At 46.1% G+C, this 23,336-nt stretch overlaps 9 protein-coding genes across 9 annotated transcripts; 4 read left to right on the top strand and 5 right to left on the bottom strand.

The window, feature by feature from the left end:
- Positions 1-1,634: 1,634 nt before the first annotated feature.
- LOC130689014 (beta-1,3-galactosyltransferase 5-like) lies at positions 1,635-3,149 on the bottom strand. The gene is made up of 2 exons (XM_057512033.2): positions 2,251-3,149; positions 1,635-2,122 (listed from the first exon to the last, which is right to left on the bottom strand). The coding sequence occupies exons 1-2, from the start codon at positions 3,093-3,095 to the stop codon at positions 1,876-1,878; spliced, it is 1,092 nt and encodes a 363-aa protein (XP_057368016.2). The 5' UTR covers positions 3,096-3,149; the 3' UTR covers positions 1,635-1,875.
- A 113-nt stretch (positions 3,150-3,262) lies between these two features.
- On the top strand, positions 3,263-5,556 carry LOC130689015 (probable methyltransferase-like protein 24). The gene has a single exon (XM_057512034.2). The coding sequence runs from the start codon at positions 4,488-4,490 to the stop codon at positions 5,436-5,438; it is 951 nt and encodes a 316-aa protein (XP_057368017.1). The 5' UTR covers positions 3,263-4,487; the 3' UTR covers positions 5,439-5,556.
- Positions 5,557-11,392: 5,836 nt separating this feature from the next.
- Positions 11,393-13,153, bottom strand: LOC130689121 (uncharacterized). The gene is made up of 4 exons (XM_057512133.2): positions 12,736-13,153; positions 12,413-12,626; positions 12,054-12,288; positions 11,393-11,985 (listed from the first exon to the last, which is right to left on the bottom strand). The coding sequence occupies exons 1-4, from the start codon at positions 13,144-13,146 to the stop codon at positions 11,784-11,786; spliced, it is 1,062 nt and encodes a 353-aa protein (XP_057368116.1). The 5' UTR covers positions 13,147-13,153; the 3' UTR covers positions 11,393-11,783.
- A 405-nt stretch (positions 13,154-13,558) lies between these two features.
- On the bottom strand, positions 13,559-15,883 carry LOC130688466 (alpha-(1,3)-fucosyltransferase C-like). Its single transcript, XM_057511450.1, has 4 exons — positions 15,870-15,883; positions 15,171-15,270; positions 14,710-14,955; positions 13,559-14,624 (listed from the first exon to the last, which is right to left on the bottom strand). Exons 1-4 carry the CDS (start codon positions 15,881-15,883, stop codon positions 13,581-13,583), a joined length of 1,404 nt encoding a protein of 467 aa, XP_057367433.1. The 3' UTR covers positions 13,559-13,580.
- Positions 15,884-16,001: 118 nt separating this feature from the next.
- LOC130689091 (alpha-(1,3)-fucosyltransferase C-like) lies at positions 16,002-17,398 on the top strand. Its single transcript, XM_057512104.2, has one exon. It carries the CDS (start codon positions 16,006-16,008, stop codon positions 17,341-17,343), a length of 1,338 nt encoding a protein of 445 aa, XP_057368087.1. The 5' UTR covers positions 16,002-16,005; the 3' UTR covers positions 17,344-17,398.
- A 177-nt stretch (positions 17,399-17,575) lies between these two features.
- On the bottom strand, positions 17,576-18,559 carry LOC130688467 (probable methyltransferase-like protein 24). The gene has a single exon (XM_057511451.1). The coding sequence runs from the start codon at positions 18,557-18,559 to the stop codon at positions 17,603-17,605; it is 957 nt and encodes a 318-aa protein (XP_057367434.1). The 3' UTR covers positions 17,576-17,602.
- Positions 18,560-18,936: 377 nt separating this feature from the next.
- Positions 18,937-20,167, top strand: LOC130689090 (protein Star-like). The gene is made up of 4 exons (XM_059496874.1): positions 18,937-19,165; positions 19,238-19,413; positions 19,485-19,679; positions 19,745-20,167. The coding sequence occupies exons 1-4, from the start codon at positions 18,937-18,939 to the stop codon at positions 20,138-20,140; spliced, it is 996 nt and encodes a 331-aa protein (XP_059352857.1). The 3' UTR covers positions 20,141-20,167.
- Positions 20,168-20,502: 335 nt separating this feature from the next.
- Positions 20,503-21,894, top strand: LOC130688468 (alpha-(1,3)-fucosyltransferase C-like). The gene has a single exon (XM_057511452.1). It carries the CDS (start codon positions 20,572-20,574, stop codon positions 21,892-21,894), a length of 1,323 nt encoding a protein of 440 aa, XP_057367435.1. The 5' UTR covers positions 20,503-20,571.
- Positions 21,895-21,953: 59 nt separating this feature from the next.
- LOC130688469 (uncharacterized) lies at positions 21,954-23,117 on the bottom strand. The gene is made up of 3 exons (XM_057511454.2): positions 22,797-23,117; positions 22,233-22,738; positions 21,954-22,171 (listed from the first exon to the last, which is right to left on the bottom strand). The coding sequence occupies exons 1-3, from the start codon at positions 23,085-23,087 to the stop codon at positions 21,955-21,957; spliced, it is 1,014 nt and encodes a 337-aa protein (XP_057367437.2). The 5' UTR covers positions 23,088-23,117; the 3' UTR covers position 21,954.
- Positions 23,118-23,336: the final 219 nt, after the last annotated feature.

The following is a 23,336-nucleotide window of genomic DNA, read 5'->3' as shown; positions in this document are numbered from 1 at the left end:
CCCCAATGCCCAATTGCGCATTGATTCATGGGTTCGGATGGATTCGTGGATTCAACGACAGGTATCCGTCGTAATTTACCCGAAATCCATCTATTGTATGAGCGATGCCGCATATTATTGTTGTTGTTATTATTATTCTTATTTTTCTACGTCTAAATTCGAAGAGCCATAGCAGAATGACCCTTGAGCAGAGGGCTATATATTGACCAAATCCTCTACAAGGGCATGCCGAGCAGACCAATTTCGACTTACACTACGTCACTATGACAATTCACACGAAGGAGATGGACAAAACAAATAAGCAATAAATCAAAAATGCGCCAACTCAAAGAGACGACTGAAATTTTGGTTAAAATTAGAATGAAAATCCTTCGCTCGGTCACTTACCTTTGGCCTTTCGATTTGGCTTTTCCCACTAGATGGTCGCCTTTTTGACGAGTCATTTCCACGTCGTTGGCTACGTACATTCACGCCCAATTTCACGATGAACGCAGTAAGATACAAACTTGGGGCTTAACGAGTGTTCACACTCTACAAATAGCCTGTTACGAGACGTAGACCTCTCGTGCGTCACAGAATCGTTCGGGAAGGTTAAATGGTGGGTAAAATGAGGTGGCATCTTCTCGCCTGCTTCGTACCTATCCCCACATTTATCGAACACCCTCTGCCTCTGCGCGGCGTTGCCAAGTTTGCTTGTATGTTACCAGGCTATATGTCTACTTCCAAAGTTTCTATCAATTCAGGTAGTACGACAAATAAAAATTTAGCGGTTTGCCATTTGTCAATGGCGCAAGACCAAATCGAGCCAATGCGTGGCGTGTGCGTGTAGTGTCGTTCTCTAGTGGCAACAAGGTCTACTACAACGACAACATATAGTCTGTGGTGCACCAATAATGGGTGTTTAGAGCAATTAAAATCTCATCAAAAAGCGATTCAAGTTAGCAGTTCGACAAAGGAGTTTGATTGCGTATGCACTATGCAGTTGTTTTCGTGGCTTTGTAAATCTTACTATAAAAACGGAGGGGAAATCCAACTTGTCATGAAGGCTGTCATTATGTTACGAGCGTGTTTCGAAGGGAAAGACACGCAAACGCCTGAAACAGAACAGAAAAAAAGTGATATTAATGCCTACTGAAGGTGAGGCGCGTTCTGCCGTTGCTGCCCCCCCCCCCCCCCCCTGTTTGCTTGTTTCAATATCAGGCCCGGAGGAAGCAAACTGATTGATGGAACTGAATAAATCTACCCCTCGCTCAAGGTCACGCCAGCTGTTTACAGAATGTTGGTTTGTTTGGGGGTTTTGTGATAATTTACGAGCAAGATCCAGTTCACGTACAGCCATCGTCCAAGACATGCGCCTTGGGTTCTGCGCGAATGTGCTTCATTAATTTCTCGAAACATATTCGTAGCTATTGGGCTACAGAGAACGGTCAATGTCAAAGGCAAACTGGTGGGGTGCCCCTTGAATCGATGAAAATTGCACGACGTGCTTTTAATCGACCCCGGGCGTTGAGCTTAGCTCACGATTGAAGGATTTTAGTGAAGTCGTTCTTCCACGCAGGAGATAGCTGTGCTTCATCATCTGCGCAGAATTTGCTACCGTCTAGATAATAAAAACAAAAACGGCACCAATTGAATTGTGTAATTTGTTTGGACCATAGAGGATACACCGTCGATGACGTGAAAGCTAAAAGAGTGGGTGCTGCACATTTGGCCGCAGCCGAAATCAAAAGGCATCAAGCATCGGGAACAGACGGTCAGCCAGTTGGTGCGCTGATGTTTTAACGATTTCTCAGTCGCAGACTGGACAGCCATGCCGTGAATGAATGCGTCACACCCAGTCCCGAAACGGTTCACCCTCTCACAACAGCCTTGGGCTCAGTTTTGTTCGATCATCGTGCTCGATGCCGGTGTCTTTGTCTGGCTAAAACGGAAATGGACGGGCTCGTGAGGATCGACTGGTGTGTAGGTTCCGTCAGCGTTGATCGTCTCGCATCGCGTCTTATTGAGGGAATAGAAATTTTCGACCGCCGTATGGGAATGCGTGTGATTTTCACTTGGCCACGCGATGTATTGCCTGAGTCCACACGCAGTTGGAACCATACGCCCTGGATCAAAGTAAACCCTGGTGGTTTTGAGGAAAAAATGATTCAGGTAAGCGTTATGATTTAAGGGGTACTGAATGCTTCATTCGATCGCAATAAATAAAGAAAGAAAGAAAAGAAAAAGAAAAGAAAAAAATGTGTATATTACCAGGATGGGCCGACGGAGAATTGCATCTTGACGCCCGCCTTTTCTGCGCACATGCTGGTTATGTAAACGTCTTCCAAGCGAATCATTGGCGTCGTCTGGCAAGCAGCCAATAACAGACGAATCGTACTTCCGTGCAACACATAGGCTGGGCCGGACATGTAGTTGGGATAGGTGTTCCATGGATACTCTTCAAAAGTGATGGTCCATTTTACGTGTTCGGGACTCATCGCATCTCCCAGCCGCATGGGAACGCGATCAAAATTACCATAGCCAAACACGCTGTGATAAGACCGGTGGTGGTTCCGAACAAATTGGACTAGATTGCGCACGTTGACGTAGACATCGTCGTCCACTTTGAATGCGAAATCGACTTTGGAACAGTTTGCGTGGAGCCAGTTGAGCGTGCCGAGCACCTTGCGCGGCAAACTATTGTAAACGTCAGCCATCTCTATCTGAATGATGTCGCCGTGAAGGTCGTTTTCCTCTTCGATCCTACTCTGCGTTTCGTCATCGTTTGGCAATCCCAGCACGAAAGCGAAACCCACTGATATTGGTAGCGGGCCGTCTTCCTGCGCCGCTGCATTCAGATGCGTTCTCCACGTGTTTCGAATCGCTCGACGCTTTTCAAAATGATGCGAAGCCGATATGACAGCTACGAAGACAGTTCGACTGTCCTTAGGGAAAAAATCGGGGCACGGCGGAATGGAGATGCGGTATCGGAAAGGAAAGACATGGTTAATGACGGGGCCGAATCCGGGCACGAGCGGCTCTACGCCCGTCAATGCCGACAGAGCTGAACGACTGGCTGCGTAGCGCGTGTGAGCTTCTACTCCGGGATAAGACATATTGTAGAAACTGGTGTCGTTATGACGTGGAACAAATGCTCGGCGCACATCGGCTCTTCCAACTGCGGCAATGTGTTCATCTTCGACAGTCTCTGTTGCCCGTTGAGCGCTGACTTGCTTCTTTTGTTGCCACTCGGTCCTCTCTCGTTGGCATCGCTTCGCCGTCGCCTTCAGTTTCGCATTGACGTCTTTGAAGTGCGCTATGGTTTCTGTTTGGCTGCTTTTTGCCTTAGAACGGCATTCGCTTATTCCTAATCGGAGCATTTCATTTTCTAGCGATAGCCTTCGAACAGTGGCCGCTGTTAGCTGCTGTGACCCGTGCTGCTCGAGTGACTGACCTTCGCGCGACTCGGTGCATACCCAATCGGTCATTCCCAATTCAAAGATAAAGAAGAACGGAAATAGCATCAGTAAGGCAACAACGACGATGCGACAAGGAGACGACAGGCGCCGGCATGCATGCCGGGACCTTGACATTTTCGTCCTAACAAGCTGACATTTCGAAAATGACGTTTGGACACAGCGGAAACAGAATCTGCGCACTCTGCCGTGTTGAGCAACTACGTAAAGAGACGAATCGACCATTGCCTCGTGTTCCATGTACTCTGTACATATATATGCGGTCTATATAATGCTGTACGGTATAATTGTTAAGCAAGTGTCGCATATGGGTTGCTTCCTTTTGGTTTGTTTTCTTTCGTTTTGTTCTCACCGTCTTTGTCGATACCGCGCTCAATACTCGCAACAGGTGAATACCCGTCGTACACACGGACGTAAGCGTCCACACGTTCAATACAAATGTCGTGTTCTATCGGCAAACCTCGGGATTGTTTAACGGCTAGCTGTCGTTTTTCTAAAGACTTGAAACCAAACCAACTGATTGACAAAACTTCGATCGCCAGAGAGCTGTGTTACAGCGGCACGTAGTCTACTCGATCGAGCTGATGGCTGACGGATTGCACCTGTAACACATAGAAATGTCTGTGAAATTCGGCCACCTTTCTTGGCCCTTAAGAAGGTTTTTGGAAAAGGAGGAGAAAGAACGCTTTCCTATTGGGCGGTATGACGTCGGTTGCTTCGTCCCCTCGTAGCTGCAAGCAATGTAGCAAATGATTCGCCAACCGCAAGAAATGAAGAACGAGTTGCTGTCGAAGCCAAACGTATACGTGTGCACGGCGTACACGTGCGTGCAGGGCGTATACGTGGTGAGTAGGAGGTGCTACGTGCCGCGGCGTTACCCATGGCTGGCATGAAACGTCAAGTCAATTGAAAATGAAAACGAAAAACGTCTACGCTAGGCTATAAATGTAGCTCGTACAGGTTCCTCTGAGACAGACGCCTCGTGAGCTGTAGCACTTGTGAGCTTTTTTTGTCGCCACATCCGAAAAAAAGATGCGTCGCGTTTTCAAGTGGGTCATGACAAGCCGAAACGGCGGCCTGTTCTACTTGGCGGTTGGCAGTTTTGCGACCTGGTTGGTTTTTCTTCTCCCTCCTCGTTGGCCTTCCGGTGAGGGGCAGAAGGATCACTCGTCGCCGCTCAGCGCGGTCTGCGTCGACGGTCACGACCCTTGGACCAACAGCAAGACATTAACCGAATCGATGTCAGCCCAGGAGATGTATCAATATTTGCGTTGGACCAACAGCACGGCTTGCCAAAACGCTGTCGATATCGGATTCAACGTCGGAAATTTCAACGGCGTGATCGCTCCCGATGGCCACAAAGCCGTTTGCTTTGATAGGTCCATCACACCCGATGCGGGCAACTGTTTGGTCTACTCTTTTGGCATCAACAACGAATGGTCTTTCGAGGACGCTATGGCCACATACGGCTGCCAAGTTTACTCTTTCGATCCATCGATGAACGTCAGCGGTCACGACCGGAGTCAGTTCGTCCATTTCTTCGACATCGGTCTGGACGGCCAAGATAGATTGCATCCTAGCAAAAAATGGAAAATGAGAACTGCCACGTCCATCTACGACATACTGAAAAACCGACACGGAGAATCGGCGCTCATCGACGTCCTGAAACTCGACGTTGAAACCTCCGAATGGGACGCCATACCGCAAATGATGAACGCCGGTTTTCTTGCCAACAAAGTCAAACAGCTGGTCGTCGAGCTCCATTTCGAAGCTGACGATCCGTTGCAAGTCTTACGCCACCGGGTTCAAATCATCAGGAATCTAGAAGCCAAAGCTCAAGGGCCGGCCGGAGGGTTTGTTCGATTCAGTTCACGGCCCAATCCGTACTTCCAAGTCCCTTTGCAGGTGTCGCGATACAAGAAAGGTGAAATCGATATGGATCTGGCATGGTACAACTCCAGGTACTTTTCACCCATCATCTAACGGCCGTCTTCCTCTGCATATCCGACCTACTATACTTCCTCTGGATCTCTTTCATCTCCTTGCGCTGTTGAAATGCACACAGTTCTTCATTCGTGCTCGTCATGTTCTTACAAAAATATACAGCATGCATAATAGCAAGCGTTTCCTTAAATGAAAGAACTAAACACAATTATACGTCCATGAAACTAGCAGACAAATTCAATTGGTTTTGAGGCACCATGAACGGCGTATTGCTTAACATCAATGCTTGTCACGACCAAGATTGGTGTATGAACAGCGAAGAAATTTGGATGAAATTGGCTCGATAACAGGTGGGCGATTTATCGAATATTTGGTCGCTGTCTAAACTTGCCACCGTCTCGAACAAATCATTATTCATTTTTGTTTTTTTATAAATGAGGATGAATTTCAGCAGGGTAGTCAACGTCGAACCAATCAATCGGACGCACTTAGGTGTCAAAACAATTTCACAGTTTTTTTTTTTTATCGTCTATTTTGTATTGTTGTATGTTGTGGATAATATGTCAGTTCAACTTGCAATTTGTGCTACGCGTCACCTACGTCACATCGATCATCTGCACCTACTCTGGCTAAACTGTGCAATTAAAAACGACCCAGGTCCATGAAAAGCAAAATGCTCGTCACACAGTGCGCAATTGTGCATTGATTCATGGGAAGTAAACAACAGGCATCTGTCGTAATTTACTTGAAAGCAACCTACTGTATGAGCGATGTCGCATATTATCGTTGTTATTATTATTGTTATTTTTTTTTTTTCCTAAGTCTAAATTCGAAGAGCCATAGCATAACACGACATCAAATAATAGCTATTTGCATTTGGCGTTGGGGCTTGATCCAGCAAACGGATTAGAACAAGGAGGTTTTTTCATGTTTCTTCGCGACCGACCGTTGGCATTGAGCTTGCTGTCATATGGAACTTGGGCTGACATGAGGCCAAGAAGAATGCATATGCCAGATCATTTTTGGCTTTCATCTGATGAAGGTAAAATGAACGGGCTGAGTGTGATCAATCATGACATGGGTTGCATTAACAGGGCCGGATTTGATGATGCATTGACTCGTGTTGCGATAAAAATGGTCTGTTATCCTGTGGGATGAACGCATAATGTCTCGTACTTTGGCGACACTGAGATGGTCCGGCCGCCACGCGATCAGCGTACGTAGCTCGCACGTAGTTGGAGCCCGAACGATTGAGCCAATCAATGCTCTGGTTTTCAATGAAAATGACATATTCATTAGAATTGATCTCATAGAAATGTTAGGGCTATAACAGCGCCACACAAGAGGTGAGCCCAACAGGTAAACGAATTATAAGCATTGGTGTCTAGAAATGGCCATCACCTGTTCGGCTTGGCAGAGTAGCGAATTTGAATGTCAGCTTTTCTGGCGCACATGCCGTACAAGTAGACGTCCTCCAAAGGGATCATGGGCGTCGTCTGACACGCAGCCAATAATGGAAGAATAGTATCTGCAGCCATTAACACGATCGCTCCCAACATGTAAGGCGGGTACTCCTTCCAAGGCCACTCTTCGTACGTTATTGCCCATTTACCATCTTTCCGTTTAAAAGGTAAGTTGTCTTAATTTGCAGCCAATGGATCGGCAAAGCGGAAAAAATGAATCTGCTGCCGGCAAGTGTATGAGACCTACCTCTGTCTGGCCATCCAGCTCTCGGTTTGCCCACGCCAAAGATGGTCTTATTGTGTTGGTGATGCGATCGAACGAAATGCGCCAGATTGCGGACATTAACGTAGACATCGTCATCCACCTTGGCGACGAAAGGCATCGTGTCGGCGCAATTCGCGTGCAACCAGTTGAACAAAGCGGCGTCTTTTAACGGCAAATTCTTATAGTTGTCAGACATGGCGATCTGAATGATATCTGCGTGAATGTGGCCCTCGTCTTCTATTCGCTGTTGCGTCGCCTTATCGTCCGATAGTCCTAAAAGGAAAGCAAACCCTGCGATCGCTAGCAGACCTTCATCGTGCGCGTCTCTAAAATGCCGTTTCCACGTCTGCCGGATCGTGTCCCGCTTGTCGAAATTGCCGCACGCCGACACAACGGCAATGAAAACCGATTTGTTGGCAGATCTGTCGTTTCTCTTGTTGCACGGCTCAATCGTGAGCGGATATCGAAAGGAGAAGACGTCGTTAATGACCGGACCGAAACCGGGCACGAGCGGATGCACGTCAGTTAACGGCGATAGACCTAAACGAGCCACGGCGTACCGGCTGTAATTCTCCACGCCTGGATAGCGGGTGTCTCTCAAACTTCTGGCCATGTAGTTGAACAATTGCCGATGTATGACCATCGGAGTTTCGTCTCTGCCGATCATGTCGGCCACTTTATTCGCCATACGATGGGTAAGTTGAGGACTCGTCAAACTGTTTGGCCGCGTTTCATCGCGCACGCTCCACTTTCGAGTTGATTTCTTTCTGTCGTCCCGCAGGAATGTCGTAATGGCCGTGAATAGCTGTGGCTTTTTGGCCCGGCATCGGCTCAAATTGAACTGCAGAATTTCGTTTTGCAGCGTCATTCCTTTAACGGTTTCTTTGATGACACGTGACCCGTGCCGATCGTCCGATTTCAAATTTTGGAACACCGTGAAAATAACATTGACCATGACGAGGCTTATGATAACAAGAGAAAGCAGGAATGACCACGTCAAACCGCGTGGAATGTCGGCTAGCACTCGGGGAGAGCATGGTTGCTTTGATTGTTGTCCTGTCGATGGCGAACACGCCATTTCGTTAACGACGAGGAGGCTATGATGGTGGCGGAGAGGAACGACTGGATCAACTAGCTTTGAAATCGTTCGAACACAAGGTTGAAATATGATATAGCCTTATACGAGATTGGCGCCATGAACCTATGGCGGAATGTTTCGCGTAGCAACCCGGCAGCTTCTCCTGTTTTTCAGACGTCATCGTTTTTCTTGAGGGCTTTTTGTTTTTTTGTTTTTTTTTTGTTAGAAAAACTTCTGTTGTAACTGACATGATGTTGTGAAAAAAGCAGACGAATCACGTCTGAGAAACAGAACCAAGAAATGCATTGGCTTGAGGCAGCGGTCGAAGTATGACCGGGACTTCTCCTGTTCTATTCGTCCAGTTCAACCCCGGAGCAAAGTCAAGTCAATTTTATATTCAATCCATTTTGAGGCATCACGTGAAAAAAGCCGTTGGCTCGAGCTTTTATTTATAATTGATGACACACCTAACTATATGTTTTGATTTTCTTTTTTTTTTTGTTTTTGTCTATTGAAAGGTCGTTGGTTCGTTCGATAGTTCGCAAACAGCTGAAGTTGCCCAAATAAAGACGGTGTGGGGATATCGAGCAACTTGCCGCAAGACACAACAACTGGTCTACGTAGTACTGTATTTCTATCAAAGCCTGTGTAATCCAGCACAGGCTTCGACCTGCTCCTATGGCGTTGCTCATTCTAGAGCTAATCACGGCTATAGACGAATCGGAAGAGTTCACCGTCAAGTATTGGGACGCGTGGGCACACGGTGCGCGACCTCTGCCAGTGCTGGTTGGCAAAGTCACAGTTCAACAAGTCTCGCAAAGTCCATAGATTTGTAACTGAAACATCCATTAGTTTTGTGTGTTTGAAGAAATGTAATCGTCTAGACCCGTAATCGTCGTAGCAGTTTATACTGTAACGCTACCTGTGTAAACGCACGTCAATACTACGGTCACAAAACTTTGGCGACATAGCCCTACACGCACCAACTTTTGATTTGCCTATATTACATGCATAGTTTTCTTTTCCTTTTTTAAATAAAGGTTGCCAATTGGACGCGCCTGCTCACAGAGTAGATAGAATGAACCATTCGAGCGTGGCAATGCCATTCTCAGGTGCACGCCGATTGTCTAAACTTCCCCGTGTCGTTGTTGTTCCCCTCTCGTTACTGCCCACGCTCATCATCGTGTTCAATTTTCTCACGATGAATTTATTATACGCAATGAATCGCGAAGCGAAAACGAGTGGCCACGGCGAGGCGGAGCAGCCAACAGCTGAAACGAAGAACCGATTAATGCAAGACAAATCAATGCTCGAATCGAAACTGAACGCGTGCCTGGCTGAAAGCGAAATCTCCTTGTTGCACAGCCCAACGTTCATTCTAAAGGTCAAACAATATGAACGTGAAAGACGGCGAAGAAGAAGACACGCTAGCCGATACGGGAAAACGTTCAATAGAGACGAAGGAAATGTTTTCCGAAGTAATAGCTCGCAGGTGACGGTGAGTCACGCGTTATTCGATTACATGGCCACCGCTTTGCGTGGCACTCCTTATCCGGGCGTGGAGAACTATATCCAATACGCAGTGGCTCGTCTACGTCTATCACCATTGGCTGATGTGGAGCCACTCAAACCGGAATTCGGTGCCGTCGTCAACGACGTCCTGTCTTTCAACTACCGCATCACTCACGCTGCGTGCCGTGAAGTGGCGGCTGCCAATCGAACTCTTTTCGTCGCCATCGATTCAGCTCCGTCCAATTTTGAAAAACGAAATCTGATTCGACAGACTTGGGCTAAACGTTTACCAACTCATAATGAAAACAACGGCTTGATTGGTATTGTTGGTTTGGCTTTCTTCGTAGGATCGCCGCGAAACGACGACGCGATGACTCAACGTCGTATTGAAGAAGAGAGTCTGTTGTACGGCGATATCATCCAGACTGAGCTGATCGATTCTGACAGAAACGTGACATTGAAAGTGGCTAGTCTGTTTAACTGGTTGTACAGATTTTGCGCTGCTCAATTCGACTTCCTTCTTAAAGTCGACGATGACGTCTACGTTAACGTGCACAGCCTCTCTCGTTTCGTTCAGGCCTATCGTCGCTCTGATCAAATCATGTTCGGCTCGTCTCCGGGAAATTACGACGTTAATCGAGGTATAGACTGGCAAACTCATATTTCAGCCAAACTGATGTCATACGTTTAGCTGCATGTGTCAACACCGTATAGACTACACAAATTGTCAATGGAAAAAAAAAAGAAACCTTTCGTATTATTATTATTATTATTATTTCTCTTTTTCTTTTAAGAAGGCAAATGGAACGTTTCATTTGAGGAATGGCCTTGGAAGGAATATCCTCATTACTTTAATGGAGCTGCTGTCTTGATGACCGGAAGCACAATCATACCGTTATTGGCTGCGTTTCAGACGATACCTATGATACCTTTCGACGATACGTACTACACTGGCCTGTGCACCGAGAAAGCTGGCATCGAACTCCGTTTTCCATCCGGCTCATTCAGGTGACTTGAAATGCTGTTGATAGATGTAACTTGAGCTCACATCTTTCTAAACCGTACGGCGTTCACTCGATTCCTTAAACCAGCATCCTCGACGTGGAACTACCTGGCGTTTGCGATCTCACTCTAGTTCTCGCCTGGGTTACGATCTCTCAACACGATTCTCACCTGCTCATCGGGGATTTCTATCGCAACAAACCCCAGTGCGTCATCGGAGATGACGACGTAATTTTATGATGAAACCAGGCAGCAACCAGCCTGTTTGGTATCCAGCTCTCGTTTAGTCAGCTCATGCACATGAATACAAGTGGAAGGGTTGTGTCGTCTCCAATCCGTGTACAAGCCTAACAAACGGTTTTCTTTATTGTCTTATATATTTTATTTATTTATTGATTTATTGATTTATTTATTTTTTCTCCTTTACGCATCCTTTTCGTGCAAAAGAGAAAGAAGAATGAAATAGCCAAGCGGGAGATACCCGTCGTATTGTGCAGGACTCAATATCGTGTAGATGGCAAATATGAAATCAAACAAATACACTGTATTTATATCCCGTGTATATATTGAAAAACTATGTTTCTCGATGCTATATAGACATGAGCTATTTCAAAATGGCACAGCAACAACGGAATGATCAGCTATCCATACCAATTAGAAATGTTCTGCCCAAGCCAATTGCGGTGTCATGTTTTATGTTGTCTATACAAAGTCTTCCTTCGTCGCTGTGCTGCTATCAGGGAACAAGAAGGGCGATTATTTATACCGACTTGGCTTAGTTCAATTCCAGGTTTTACCATTCGCCGGTCGATTAACAACAATAATGCTACCTAACACCGTGCCGTCTGTATTTTGCATCAATACAGATGGCTCAACTTCTTTGTGGCTCTATTTTCATCTGCTTTCAATGTTTGATGCCTGAAGTTCTTTTTTTGTTTTTGTTTTTTTGTAAGGGATGAAACAAAAAGAAAACTGTCTCGATTCGATTGTCATACACACATATACTGTTGCTACGTGTTGCTATGCGAAATACAACTGAGCTGCATCGGTACTATGAAGCGAGTTCAATAAACATCGTCGATTTTGCAAAGGTGATTGAAGATCAGCTGGCCTCCCAACGATACGGCCCTGAATCCTGGATGGATGAAATCGTAACAACTCAGGTACATCTTTCGGTCGCGGCGCTCAAATGCCGTCAGGTCACACGCCCGCACATTTTCTTCTACGATCGCGTTGATGGAATCCCAGATGATCACGCCCGTGCCACTGCGTTCAGTTGGAAAACATAGCATTTCATCGCCCATGTACGACCAGTTTCTACTTAGGTTTTATACCGAAAAACGCGACGAATCTCCTTGTTGTATTTATCGATGTCGTCGGCGTAGATGTCGTAAAAATCGGGAGTCATTTCTTCGACTGTTCGGCTCTGATGCAGCCACACGATTTTCTGTTGCGGATGAGCAGCCAGACTCTTTTTGATTAGCGGTAGCAGCTCGCCTTCCAACAGGCTGACGAACGTCTCCAAATCGGGGCTGACGTCGTTGGTGCCTACGTGGTGGGCCGTTATTCCTGCGGTGTCCGTCAAAGACGCACAGAATGGTTTCTTAAATTCGTCATCCATCTTTGTGCAAAGTTAAAAGACTGACACTGTCAATAAAGAGCAATGCTGTCGCACACGGAAGCTTGCTGTTACCTAATAGGATAAAGTCGGGCGACGTTGGGTTGCTCGCCGATGACCATCGTTCGAAATCGGCTAGCACCTCTTCTCTGATGAGATCGCGCCAATAAAAAGATACTCTTAGGCTATTTTGAAGGGCGCTCGTCAAATTACGGTCCTCGTGGAAGTAGTATTCAGCAAACGCTGACGCGTTGCTCGCCGTTGTCCTGCGATCGTAGTCGGGAATCCACTGCCATTTCCAGTGCCATGACCGTCAGAAAGGGGCAAACAATTGAATAACGGACAACCAAAAATGACCGATCACACATTTTGAAACTAAACGTTGATGGAACGAGTACTTTGAGGAAGCTGACAAAGTGTTGGCGAACGGTCGAATCTCCGACGAAAGCAAAATGCATTGGCCGTTGGTTTCCGCTTTGGCGGGACGATGATAGCAAGTCGAAACATTGGACCACATCTTCTTTCGTGTACATCTTGATGCTGGGCATTTGGCCTCGATTGAATTCGTCGCCGTCATCGTGGCTGATCAAGTCATTTTTGATGTCAAAGTAACGGCGATTGAAGTAATCGTCTGCTGCTGTGCCATTGAGGGAATGCCCGTCATCGGCAAATCTGTTTCTTCCAATAAAACGAACGGTTAGCTTCATCGACATTGCCGAACGAAGCGACAGTGCCACGATGACGGTCATAACCAAGAGCACTATGACGTGTATGAACGAATAGTGAGCTACTGAACTGGAAGCAAACATCACAGATGGACGATCCAACCGAAAATCAGACATCAAGTGACGAATTGAAAATCGGGAATATGAAAACCGGCGGCCGCCTTGCTTTTGTGACTGGTACTTTTCGTCTTTCAACAGATGGACGAACGCTTGCCATGCAACGTGAACGCAGCGGTCTTGGCCAGAGGCGGAGTGGCTATCCTTTGCAAGACATTCGAAGCCCTCCAATCGTAAGTTGATTGGATTCATTTCTTTTTCTCGCACGAGGCCACAGTCCTGTTGCATCACAAACGATACAGGCAAGAACTAGGACAGATTCACGCGTCACTTGCAAACAAAGAGGAACGATACGTTTTCCTTATCACCGGTGGCCGACGTTCTTTTTAATTGGGCATGTCGTCCGTTTATTTAACGTCTGAAAGATTCACGTACGCAAAATCAAACAGCCTCAAAAACAATCAGTAATATTTGGTGGAATTCGTTTCGCATTCTCCACCGTCCTCCATCCACCACTGTTTAATGTCTCGGTAGGTTTTGTGCGGCAGAGAATCATCGTGTGCCATTCGACACAGGTCGCACCAACCGGACAAATCGAGCAGGTTGACGTCGTAGTCTCGTTTCCAGTCAAAGTAACGCGCGTAAAGATCATCCGATTTGTCTAGTAGCATCAAATAGTCAGCCAGTTCCTTAGCAGAGCCAAAATCACGAACGTTGATGTAAGAATGCGGAGGTGCGAAACGGCTGTAATCGGCGCCGCCCAAGACGATCGGCACGGCGTCGTACACAAGCGGCCGGATCAACTTCTCCGTCACGTAGTCTGGACACCACGAATTCTCAAAGGCCAGGTAGAACTTGTAATCGGAGCGCAGCATGTCATCGCAATTGGTCGGGCATTCTTTGCCGCACTGACCAAAGACGTCCACCGTCACGAACTGGCTCAATTGGCGAACGTATTCCTCCCTGCGGATGGGCGTTGAACAGTGGGCCACAAACCAAGCCACTAATTTTGTTTTGGTCCTTATGAAGGAGACGTTGTTCTTATCTGTTCTTGTTTGATTGCTCATTTTCACCAGAGAGCCATAATAATCACGAAGGAGAATGTCGGAGTCTCTGCGATAAGTCATGGTCCAGTTGAAATAGTCGTAACGAAGACGAGGGTCGTTGATGGTGTCCACTTTTGTGTTGGTAGGCGATTCGAGCTGGGCAAAAACGAAACGCTGATGCGCTTGACGGTTCGTCGGGAAATCCGTCAGCGTGTCGATGTACAAAACAACGACGTCGCTTTGACGAAGGAGCGACATGTCTGACGTGAAAAGACACGACGTGACTGGGCAACGGGCCTTGACCAGCGGTTCGTCGGCCATAGTCGTCATCCACGTACTCCACATCAGGATGAGTTTCAACGCACCAGACGTGCTGTTCTTATTGCTTGCCAATAATTTGTTTGATAATTCTCGTTGCTGGATGTCAGGTTGAGCATAATCATCACCACCTTTGTCTGCCTAAGTAAGTTTGGTTTAAAATTCAATTAGACAATCATCTGACGAATAGGCAGTTGACTATATTCAATGAGACGTTGAAGCAAACCTTTTGCTTCGAGTAAGCCGATGCCGAGTGAAGGATATCGGAGGAGAAGGCCAAGTTCCAGCGATGGGTAGCTGGAAGCTCTTTGTAGGATTTGACCATTACCCAGGCTGTAAACAGAACTGCTATGCAAATCAGGTAGCAATAGGTAAACGTTCGTCTTGTCATAGTGTTTTTCCAATCTAGCGAGGCGTAAGCGAGCAATGGCGAAAGTTCTGCAGGGTCGGCTAATACGAGAGTCCACAAAATCTAGACAACGATTAGAACAAAGATTGAACAATCACTTGTTCAGAGTTGAAAGAACTCGAGGCAAACCTTCTCTTCAGCCAAGGTAAACTGTAACAGTCTACGTGGCTGTTGCGCGTAACGCGGAAGGGATCACGTTTCCAGGCGCAATGTCATCGATGTACTGAATTGGACGTGTCTCCTCAGGCACGCAGTCCTTGCACGTAGAACCTAATTACCTTTTCGCCTTCGTCCAGGGTCAGAGAATCTTGTTTACCCACCTTTTCGTTGTAACTGCCCACAATGATTATGCAGGGCACTATAGATACATCAAGGGCACTGGTAGCCCATGATTAAAATGCCATTAAAAGTAATCCGTTTCAATGTTGGGAGGCCATGTTATCTTTTGTTGGTATGTCAGTCATGCAACGTGTTGAGTCAGTAGCTGTACAGACGTCAAAACAACCCTAATAATAGTGGGGAAGCTGTCCGGAGGCATTGAACGAATATCAGTGATCTCACACTGCATTGATTCAGATACGCACCTATGGAAAGGGGGAGGTTTTTTTTAAAATTTATTATGTTAGGCCCAAACGCGTGCCAACATAACATCTCCGTGTTACTGACAAACAAACGCGATGCGCTTGTTAAAAAAAACAAAAACACAATTTCTCCAGTTGCTGGACAGATTTCCCATCGCCAAATGAGAAACAAGAGCTTGTTAAGGGAAGTCAACGAACTTTCTGGGGCTGTGTGACGGGTCATGAAATCAGACACCTAAAAGCCAAACACAGACAACAACAAGAAAGAAAAATAAGGAATGAAGAAGAAGAATCGCGTGCAGAAGAAAACAACTCGTCGTCGACTCTGGCAGTTTTCACAATTCTTCTGGCTTTGTGATTTTGACCAGTTGGCGATGTTCAATGATTTTCTTTTACCATTCTGATTCCATCACTTGTGGACATTGAAAATTGAAAGGATAAAACTGGGGATTCCTATATTGAATCAGTTCGTGACTGATCTCCAGGGCATCTCAACAACAATCGGCCAGCTTATCCCCAGTGTTTCTTCTTCATGCGTCCGAGCAGAGAACGATTCGTCAAACTGACGGCCATTGGCCTCCTCAACAGTCTGCTGATTATGCTCGTCATTAGTTACGGTGATTGGGACTACGTGCAACGTTACTACCATTCGTGGCAACAGCTGCAACAGCAGAACACGAATAGCAAACGGAATCCAACTCGAATCAAAACGATCCTCTTCTGGAATGGACCGAGACGATCTGAGATGACCATTTTCGGTACTGGACACGACGCTTTCATCCAGCACGGATGCCCAGTTAGCGACTGCGAAATCGTCAACAGTCCACACCAGTACCCGGACCGTCCTCTCGAATCTTACGACGCTATTCTACTCAATTTCAACGACGAATTCTGGATGAACAAACGGCCACATTTCCAGCGTCGGCCTAAACAGCGACTCGTCTTTTTCACTCAGGAACCACCACCGTCCATCGAGCCGATGAACATTACCGAATACGACAATTATTTCAACTGGACAATGACCTACCGAATGGATTCGGACGTTCTTTTGCTATACGGAAGGATCCGACCGAAACCATCGGCCCCAACGACCAGCGACGAAGTTCAGGTGAGGATCAGAGAGACTCACGCAAAGCTCAACTGCCAAAGGATTGAAATGAACAATGAAACCACCGACACGACCAATGCCATTTGCAATGAAAAAAACAAGAAAAAGAAGAGTCTTGTGGCCGCCATGATTTCTCACTGCACGACAGATGGACGTCGAGAACATTACATTAAGCGATTGAGGAAGCACGTGAAGGTGGACGTGTACGGCTTTTGCGACGAACACGACCTCGGCTCTGGTCTGCGCTGCCAACCTCACGAACTGTTGACATCGACGCCCGAATGTTACGACATGTTGGAATCCAATTACAAATTCTACCTGTCCTTCGAGAACGCCATCTGCAGTGAATACGTAACTGAGAAGTTTTTCAACATCATGAGCTTGCGTAATATCGTGCCCGTCGTTTACGGCGGTGCCGATTACGACCAATTGGCGCCCGAACATTCGTACATCGACGCGTTGGAATTCGAACCGGGTCAGTTGGCCGACTACCTAAAAATGCTTGACGCTAACGACACGCTGTACAATGAGTACCTGTGGTGGAAGGATGATTACGTTGTCGAGTCCAATCTCCAAGATATGGTCAATCACGGCTTTTGCGACCTCTGCCAGAAATTGCACGCTGACCAAGGCCAAATCAAATATTATCCGAGTTTATTGCCCAATTGGCATCCAGGACGATGTTTCCGGCCTCATTACAAATCCAAGAGCAACAGCAGTAGGAGAAGGCTGGTGAAAAAATCGCGAGTCGTGGTCGATTAAATTGGACCATGGCACTGCCAACTTAATTTCTTTTTTCTTCTATAATCCCATCTGGCATGATGCCTTTTCTTTTTTTGAAACTCCAGGACGATTGCTGGAAGTTTGTCAAGAAAGCCAATTGATTTATTTGTCAATTTCTTTGCATGTCTTATAATGTGAACTAGTGAAATAAAGACTAATGTATTTGTTGAAGTGCTTTGTTCATGGAATTTGTATACACAAAAATTACATGTACTCATTACAATGACACAAAAGGTTCTTAAAAAACGAACGCAGGTGTTGCAGGGCGCGATAGATTGCCATTGTACCACGCAATTTCGTAGCCTTGCGTGTGTTTCCACAGTTGAAGGTGTACGAAATCGCCAAGAAACCACGGATTGTATTCGGAATCGAAGCGCACCATCCCCATGTTCTCCATCGACCTAAGCAGTTTAGCCAACTCACGATACTTGTCTAGTGGTGCGTCCGTGACGAGATGAATTTCCACGCCCAATTGACGGATGTTGGACAACATGCCGGAACGAATGATATCGGGCAGGACTTGCCATTCGGTAGCCTCGATATCCATTTTCAAATAGTCGATGATCTTACGGCCGTGACGGACGGATAGCTCCTCGTAAATGGACGAAAGCGACCTGATCTTCCAGTTGGAGTCAACCTCGTGCTTGTCTCGATCTCCTATCCCCCAGTTGTAGAAATGGACATCACCAGGCATGTGGTCGTGCGGCTCCTTGCCCATGGACGGATCAAAAGCAAACACTTCACACCCGTAATGTGACATTTGTTCGTCGAAAGACCATTCGTTCTTGATGCCGAAAGAGTAAACAAGACAATCGTCTGGTTTGGGTGCCACTTGAGGATCGATGCACACTGATTTCTGGCCGTCCATGCCTGACGGGTTCGCGTACAACGTACCGCCGAAATCGTGTACCAGTTGGCATGATGGTCGATTGCTCCACAGGAAGTATTCCATGATCTGGTTACCTGTAAGCGTGTCCGAGTCCAGCAACGCGTCCCAATAAGAGGGTGAATTAGCATCTGCTCTCCGATGCTCCTGTCTCAAGTTGCTGATGTAAGACGTGATGGTGAGCCTTGCATCAACATAAAATCGTACGTAAACTAAAATGAGTGTGAACAAGAATGCCAGGGCCATTAGAACGGTGCGCTTCTTGATGTCACACATCCGACGGGTGATGGAACACGCTGGACGTGTCATTGTTGTGGCACGAAAGCGTTAAGAAACGCGTTGTAGCCTCGACCATTCGTGTAGTTGGGGAAAATGTTGAAGTAACAGTAACCGGTTTCGATGGTCGCAGTACAACGAAAGGCGGGGCTTGGAGATCGGGACACTGAGCGCGCAATGCAGAGTGGAATACCGAGACGCGGTCGAACGACCAACTATGCTATAGTTCGCCCTGTTGGTAAGTACAATAAGATTTCACGATAGCCGTTTGAGAGTTCTCTATTGCTGTAAGAAAGACTGTAGGAAGAAGGTTAGCCGGCCGCACATTTAGTCGAGAGTTTCGGAAATACGTAACACACAGTCGAAAACACTTTTGTTGTCCGATTTACATGCATGGTTGACCGTGAAAGATGAAATGCCATTTGAAGATTCTGGTTCGTGGCAAGTATCCTCTTTCCCTCGTCATCTTGGTTGGCATCTCGCTGCTCTTTTACAAAATGAAAAAGCGAGACAATCAAGTGGCGAACGCTCCACCGCCGCAGTACCGCAATTCAACTTCTGCCGAGAACCGTTACTACAACTTGATGAACAACAGCGACCCATCGGAAGCTCCGTTCATCGATGATCACTGCAACGAAGGTGATCGATGGTACGCAGCGACCTGTGACAGCGTTCCCTCTTAACTTTGGAATCTTGTACGCCGCAGACAAGGTTACGTCAATAGTCACCAACTGCAACAAGATCACCCTTGCGTGATTGACATTATTCGTTGCATGTATCTGCATTCTCCATCATCGACCAATGGTTCTGCCCTCGTCGAACGTGCTGGCGTCAGTGATCCTTCAGCTGGGCAGTCTTCCATCGTTTTGCCGTATCTAAACAACAAGGTATGCTTTATTTTTTGTTTGATTTGTTTAACAAATGGCCTGTCGTTCAAAAGCTAGACGACAACGTGCAGACGGATGGATTCTTCGTGGAGTGTGGTGCTGGCGACGGTGAAACCCTGTCCAACACTTACTACATGGAGAAGCAACTAAAATGGCAGGGTGTTCTAATCGAAGCTGATCGCAAGTCCTTCGGCCAAATCCTGACTAGTAAACGACAATGTTACGCTTTGCCTGTCTGCCTCAGCCTGAAGCCTTACCCAACTGAAGTGCGTTACGTAATTATGTATACAGTCTATTTCAGTTGCGTTATCGAATATTGGAACGATATCAGGTTGCCTTTTACGAGGATGGTCTTGCCGGTGAAATTTATGGTGACAAAATATCCAATCAGGAGGAAATAACAACGAGTGAAAACATAGTGAATGTTCAATGCTTTCCCTTGTACTCGATCCTGTTGGCCGTCGGCCGAACGCAAGTCGATTATTTCAGCGTCGACGTGGAGGGCAGCGAATCTCAAATCCTCATGAGCATTCCGTGGCACAAGGTCGACATCAAGACATTAACGGTGGAGGTGACGTCGAGGAGACAAGTGGACGTTCAATCTCTTACCAGATACATGGAAAAGCAGAACTATAAGAAAGTTGGTTTGATGGCAGGATTGGGTTATTATGATTTAATTTTCGTTCAAAACAAAGAGGCACGTCATATCTCATTTGACAAAACTTAGTTGTCTTTATAGCTCTTGATTTTGCCTCGCTAGTTTTTTTTCGTTTGTTTTTGTTTTATTCGTAATATTCAACATTTGAGAATACAATAGAGGTTTCGCTTTTGCTATGTTTCTAGTTTTTGTTTTGGCTCCTCTTTCTGTTTTTGCTTCTGGCTATACATACAGACAACTCCCCTTTTTTCGACTTTTGAAAACCTGATTGGACGTACTGTAGGTTGTGTGGGTGATGGCCATCTCCTTCAAATCCAGTCTGCTCCTCCAACATTCACCTCCGTTGGCTGCCGCGCTGTATCGAAATTTCAATTGAAAAGTAAACGATACAAAAAAAAAAGTAACAAAAAAAAACTGAGGATGAGGAATACTGGAAGGTGAGCAAAATATCCCAAAATTTGAACATTTTCTTTGATAGCAATCTCGGCGTTTCAGTCAAAATGAGAAATTTCATCAGTAAAAAATGTCTAGTTGCCATTTGCCTCGTCCGTCGTCAGCTCCGAACTAGAGTCCTATGGAAAATAGCCACGCCAGTTTGCCTATTCGCATTCATCTTCATTTTGTCGTACTATATCACACCGATTCACAATGTGAAAAGTGCCACACCAATCAACGTCAATATTCGACATCGCAATGAAATTTCTAATCAGCTGCTGCAAGACGCTTCACCAGCAAGTAAACAATTCAAACGAATCTTGTTTTGGACGAGTTTCTTCGACTGGAAAGATTTCAAGTTCGGAATGGGTCGGGAGCCTTTCGTACGTGCAGGTTGCCGGATCACCAACTGCGTGACAACGAACGATAGAAATTCATTAAACGAAAGTGATGCAATCATCTTCCACCCCATCAATTACGACCCAGTTAACGACACGCCAAGGCACAGGATGCCACATCAACGTTATGTCTTCCTGTTTTACGAAGCCGAATCATCCGGCAGGTTGTATCCGGTTTTCCAGTCGCCAACACCGAAAGGATTCTTCAACTGGACGATGACGTATCGTCGAGATTCTGACATCTACTCACCTGAACCTTACGGTGTTTTAAGGCGAAAGAATTCAACAAGCATTGATACTCTACCAGTTCCTTTGCCTCCTGGATTGCTGCCACCAAACCCAGGAAGATTCCTGCAAACGATGATGACTAACATTACGCAAAATAGCAGCAAGAGCAATAAGACGAAGAAAATCGCTTGGTTCGTCTCGAAATGCAAGACTGCGAGTCGTCGTGAGACTTTCTTTCGCCGGCTGTTTGATTTCTTCCCCTCCATCGACGTGTACGGGGAATGCGGAAGCAAAGGCCTCAATTGCGTGCCTTGGAACAGCTTGGAATGCGACAGCATTCTTGCCGACTACAAATTCTACATCGCAGCAGAAAACTCCCTCTGTCCTGATTACGTCACCGAGAAATTCTATCGGGCCCTCCAGGTGGGCGCTGTTCCCATCGTTTACGGTGGGGCGGATTATTCCGCCTACGCTCCATCCAATTCATTTATCCACGCCGCGGATTTCCAATCACCAAAAGCCCTGGCAGACTATCTAATTTTACTGGACGAAAATCCTAACCTCTACGCGCGGTATTTCGAATGGAAGAAAGATTGGCTGGTGGATCGAAGGCCTTTTGATGGATGGTGTGCCCTTTGCGCAAAACTAAACGAGCCAATCGACAGCCAATCTTCAGAAAGCTACGATGATATTGGTAAATGGTGGTTCGATGATGTCCCTTGTGTTCCCGCATCCTCGCTAAAAAATCAATCATTTTCATAGTTAATCATCAATCTGGCTCTAGTTTTCGATTAATAAATAATTTCATTCAACAAGAGGCGTTTAAAATTCATCAGGTTGATTATTGCACACGTCATTGTAGAGGAGTTGAGTCATTTGTTGCAATGCAATGTAGCCAGCGTGAATGTAATCTTTGCAATTGATATAGGCCACGCTCATAAAGTCTTTGACGCGTTCGTAGCGATGATGCAATTTGCATGCACGAACGGCCTCTTCAGCAATCGCATCACCGGAATCCCACACTGTTATGCCGCTGCCCCTGTTTATCAATCACAGTTAATCCAAATCCCATTCCACATAATTTATATCTGAAGTTATACCTGAAAATTTGCCGAGCAATTTGATTGTAATGTTGCAGTTTCTCTTTGTATATGACGCGATTTGCTCCAGCGTTGTCGGCGAAGAAATCAAATGTCGTGTACTGGTTTAACCAAATGATTTTGCGATGACGCACATCCCTCGATTTGCCATTGTTTGTAAGTACTAAGTCTTTGCTATGGAGCATTAGCTTCTGGAGCAATGGAACCAATCCTTGCACCCCTTTCTGATACCAAATATGATCGTCACCTTCTTGTTGCAGCATGTCCCACGAAGCCATACCGATGACAAGGACATCGGGAGGGTAATCGCTGCTATTCTTTCTTTGCTTAATGCCATTGTCAAGAATATCGATCCAGTGGATCAAATCCTCAACCACTTTACCGGCGATAAGCGGACGCCAGCGGAAACTGATCAGCAAATCACCAAACAAGGGACTGACCACATCTGCGTCTTTATGTTTGGCAGTTGGATCCATTTCCGAGTCTCGGTCGTAGTCCGGAATCAACTGGCAAAACAATGGACGTTATAACGATCGATTTTTCACGTCAATCTTGATTACGTACCTTGAGGAAACTGAGATATTGAATGCGGATTCTCGAATCACCAGCAAAAGCAATGTGGAATTTACCCCGTGACTTTGCATCAGCTGATGGATCGTTTTTGATGGACGACGAGAGCCAATCTAAACACGATGCAGTATCTTCGATGCTGTACTGACGAAGCACACAAGGTCTATGTTGATTGACACTCAGGAAATTTCCGTTTGTTTCCTTGGTGTATTGATTTCCGTCCAGCATGCTCCTCGAACACAAGCGAAGACTTTTTCGTTGTTCTCCAGGGTTTACGTACAACATCAACACGAACGCGGTCGCTAAAAAAATAGCCAACAATGTTTTCCTTTTGGCCATTAAAGCTTCTTTCCTGAGCATTGCCATTGTTGATCTGTCGATTAAAAAAAAAAGGAAAAAGATTCACATCAGAAATTGAATAGGTATGACATTGTCTGTGTTGATTCAATCAAGGCTGAATTGTGGATGCAGAGAAATAGTTTGCTTTCCATTTCTGGTTACATAGCCTCTAGTTATCAGGTCAGAGTTGCCACA

The sequence above is a fragment of the Daphnia carinata genome, chromosome 9, assembly GCF_022539665.2.
Source record: "Daphnia carinata strain CSIRO-1 chromosome 9, CSIRO_AGI_Dcar_HiC_V3, whole genome shotgun sequence".
Lineage (NCBI taxonomy): Eukaryota > Metazoa > Arthropoda > Branchiopoda > Diplostraca > Daphniidae > Daphnia > Daphnia carinata.
This window is presented reverse-complemented; position numbering and strand designations above follow the sequence as displayed.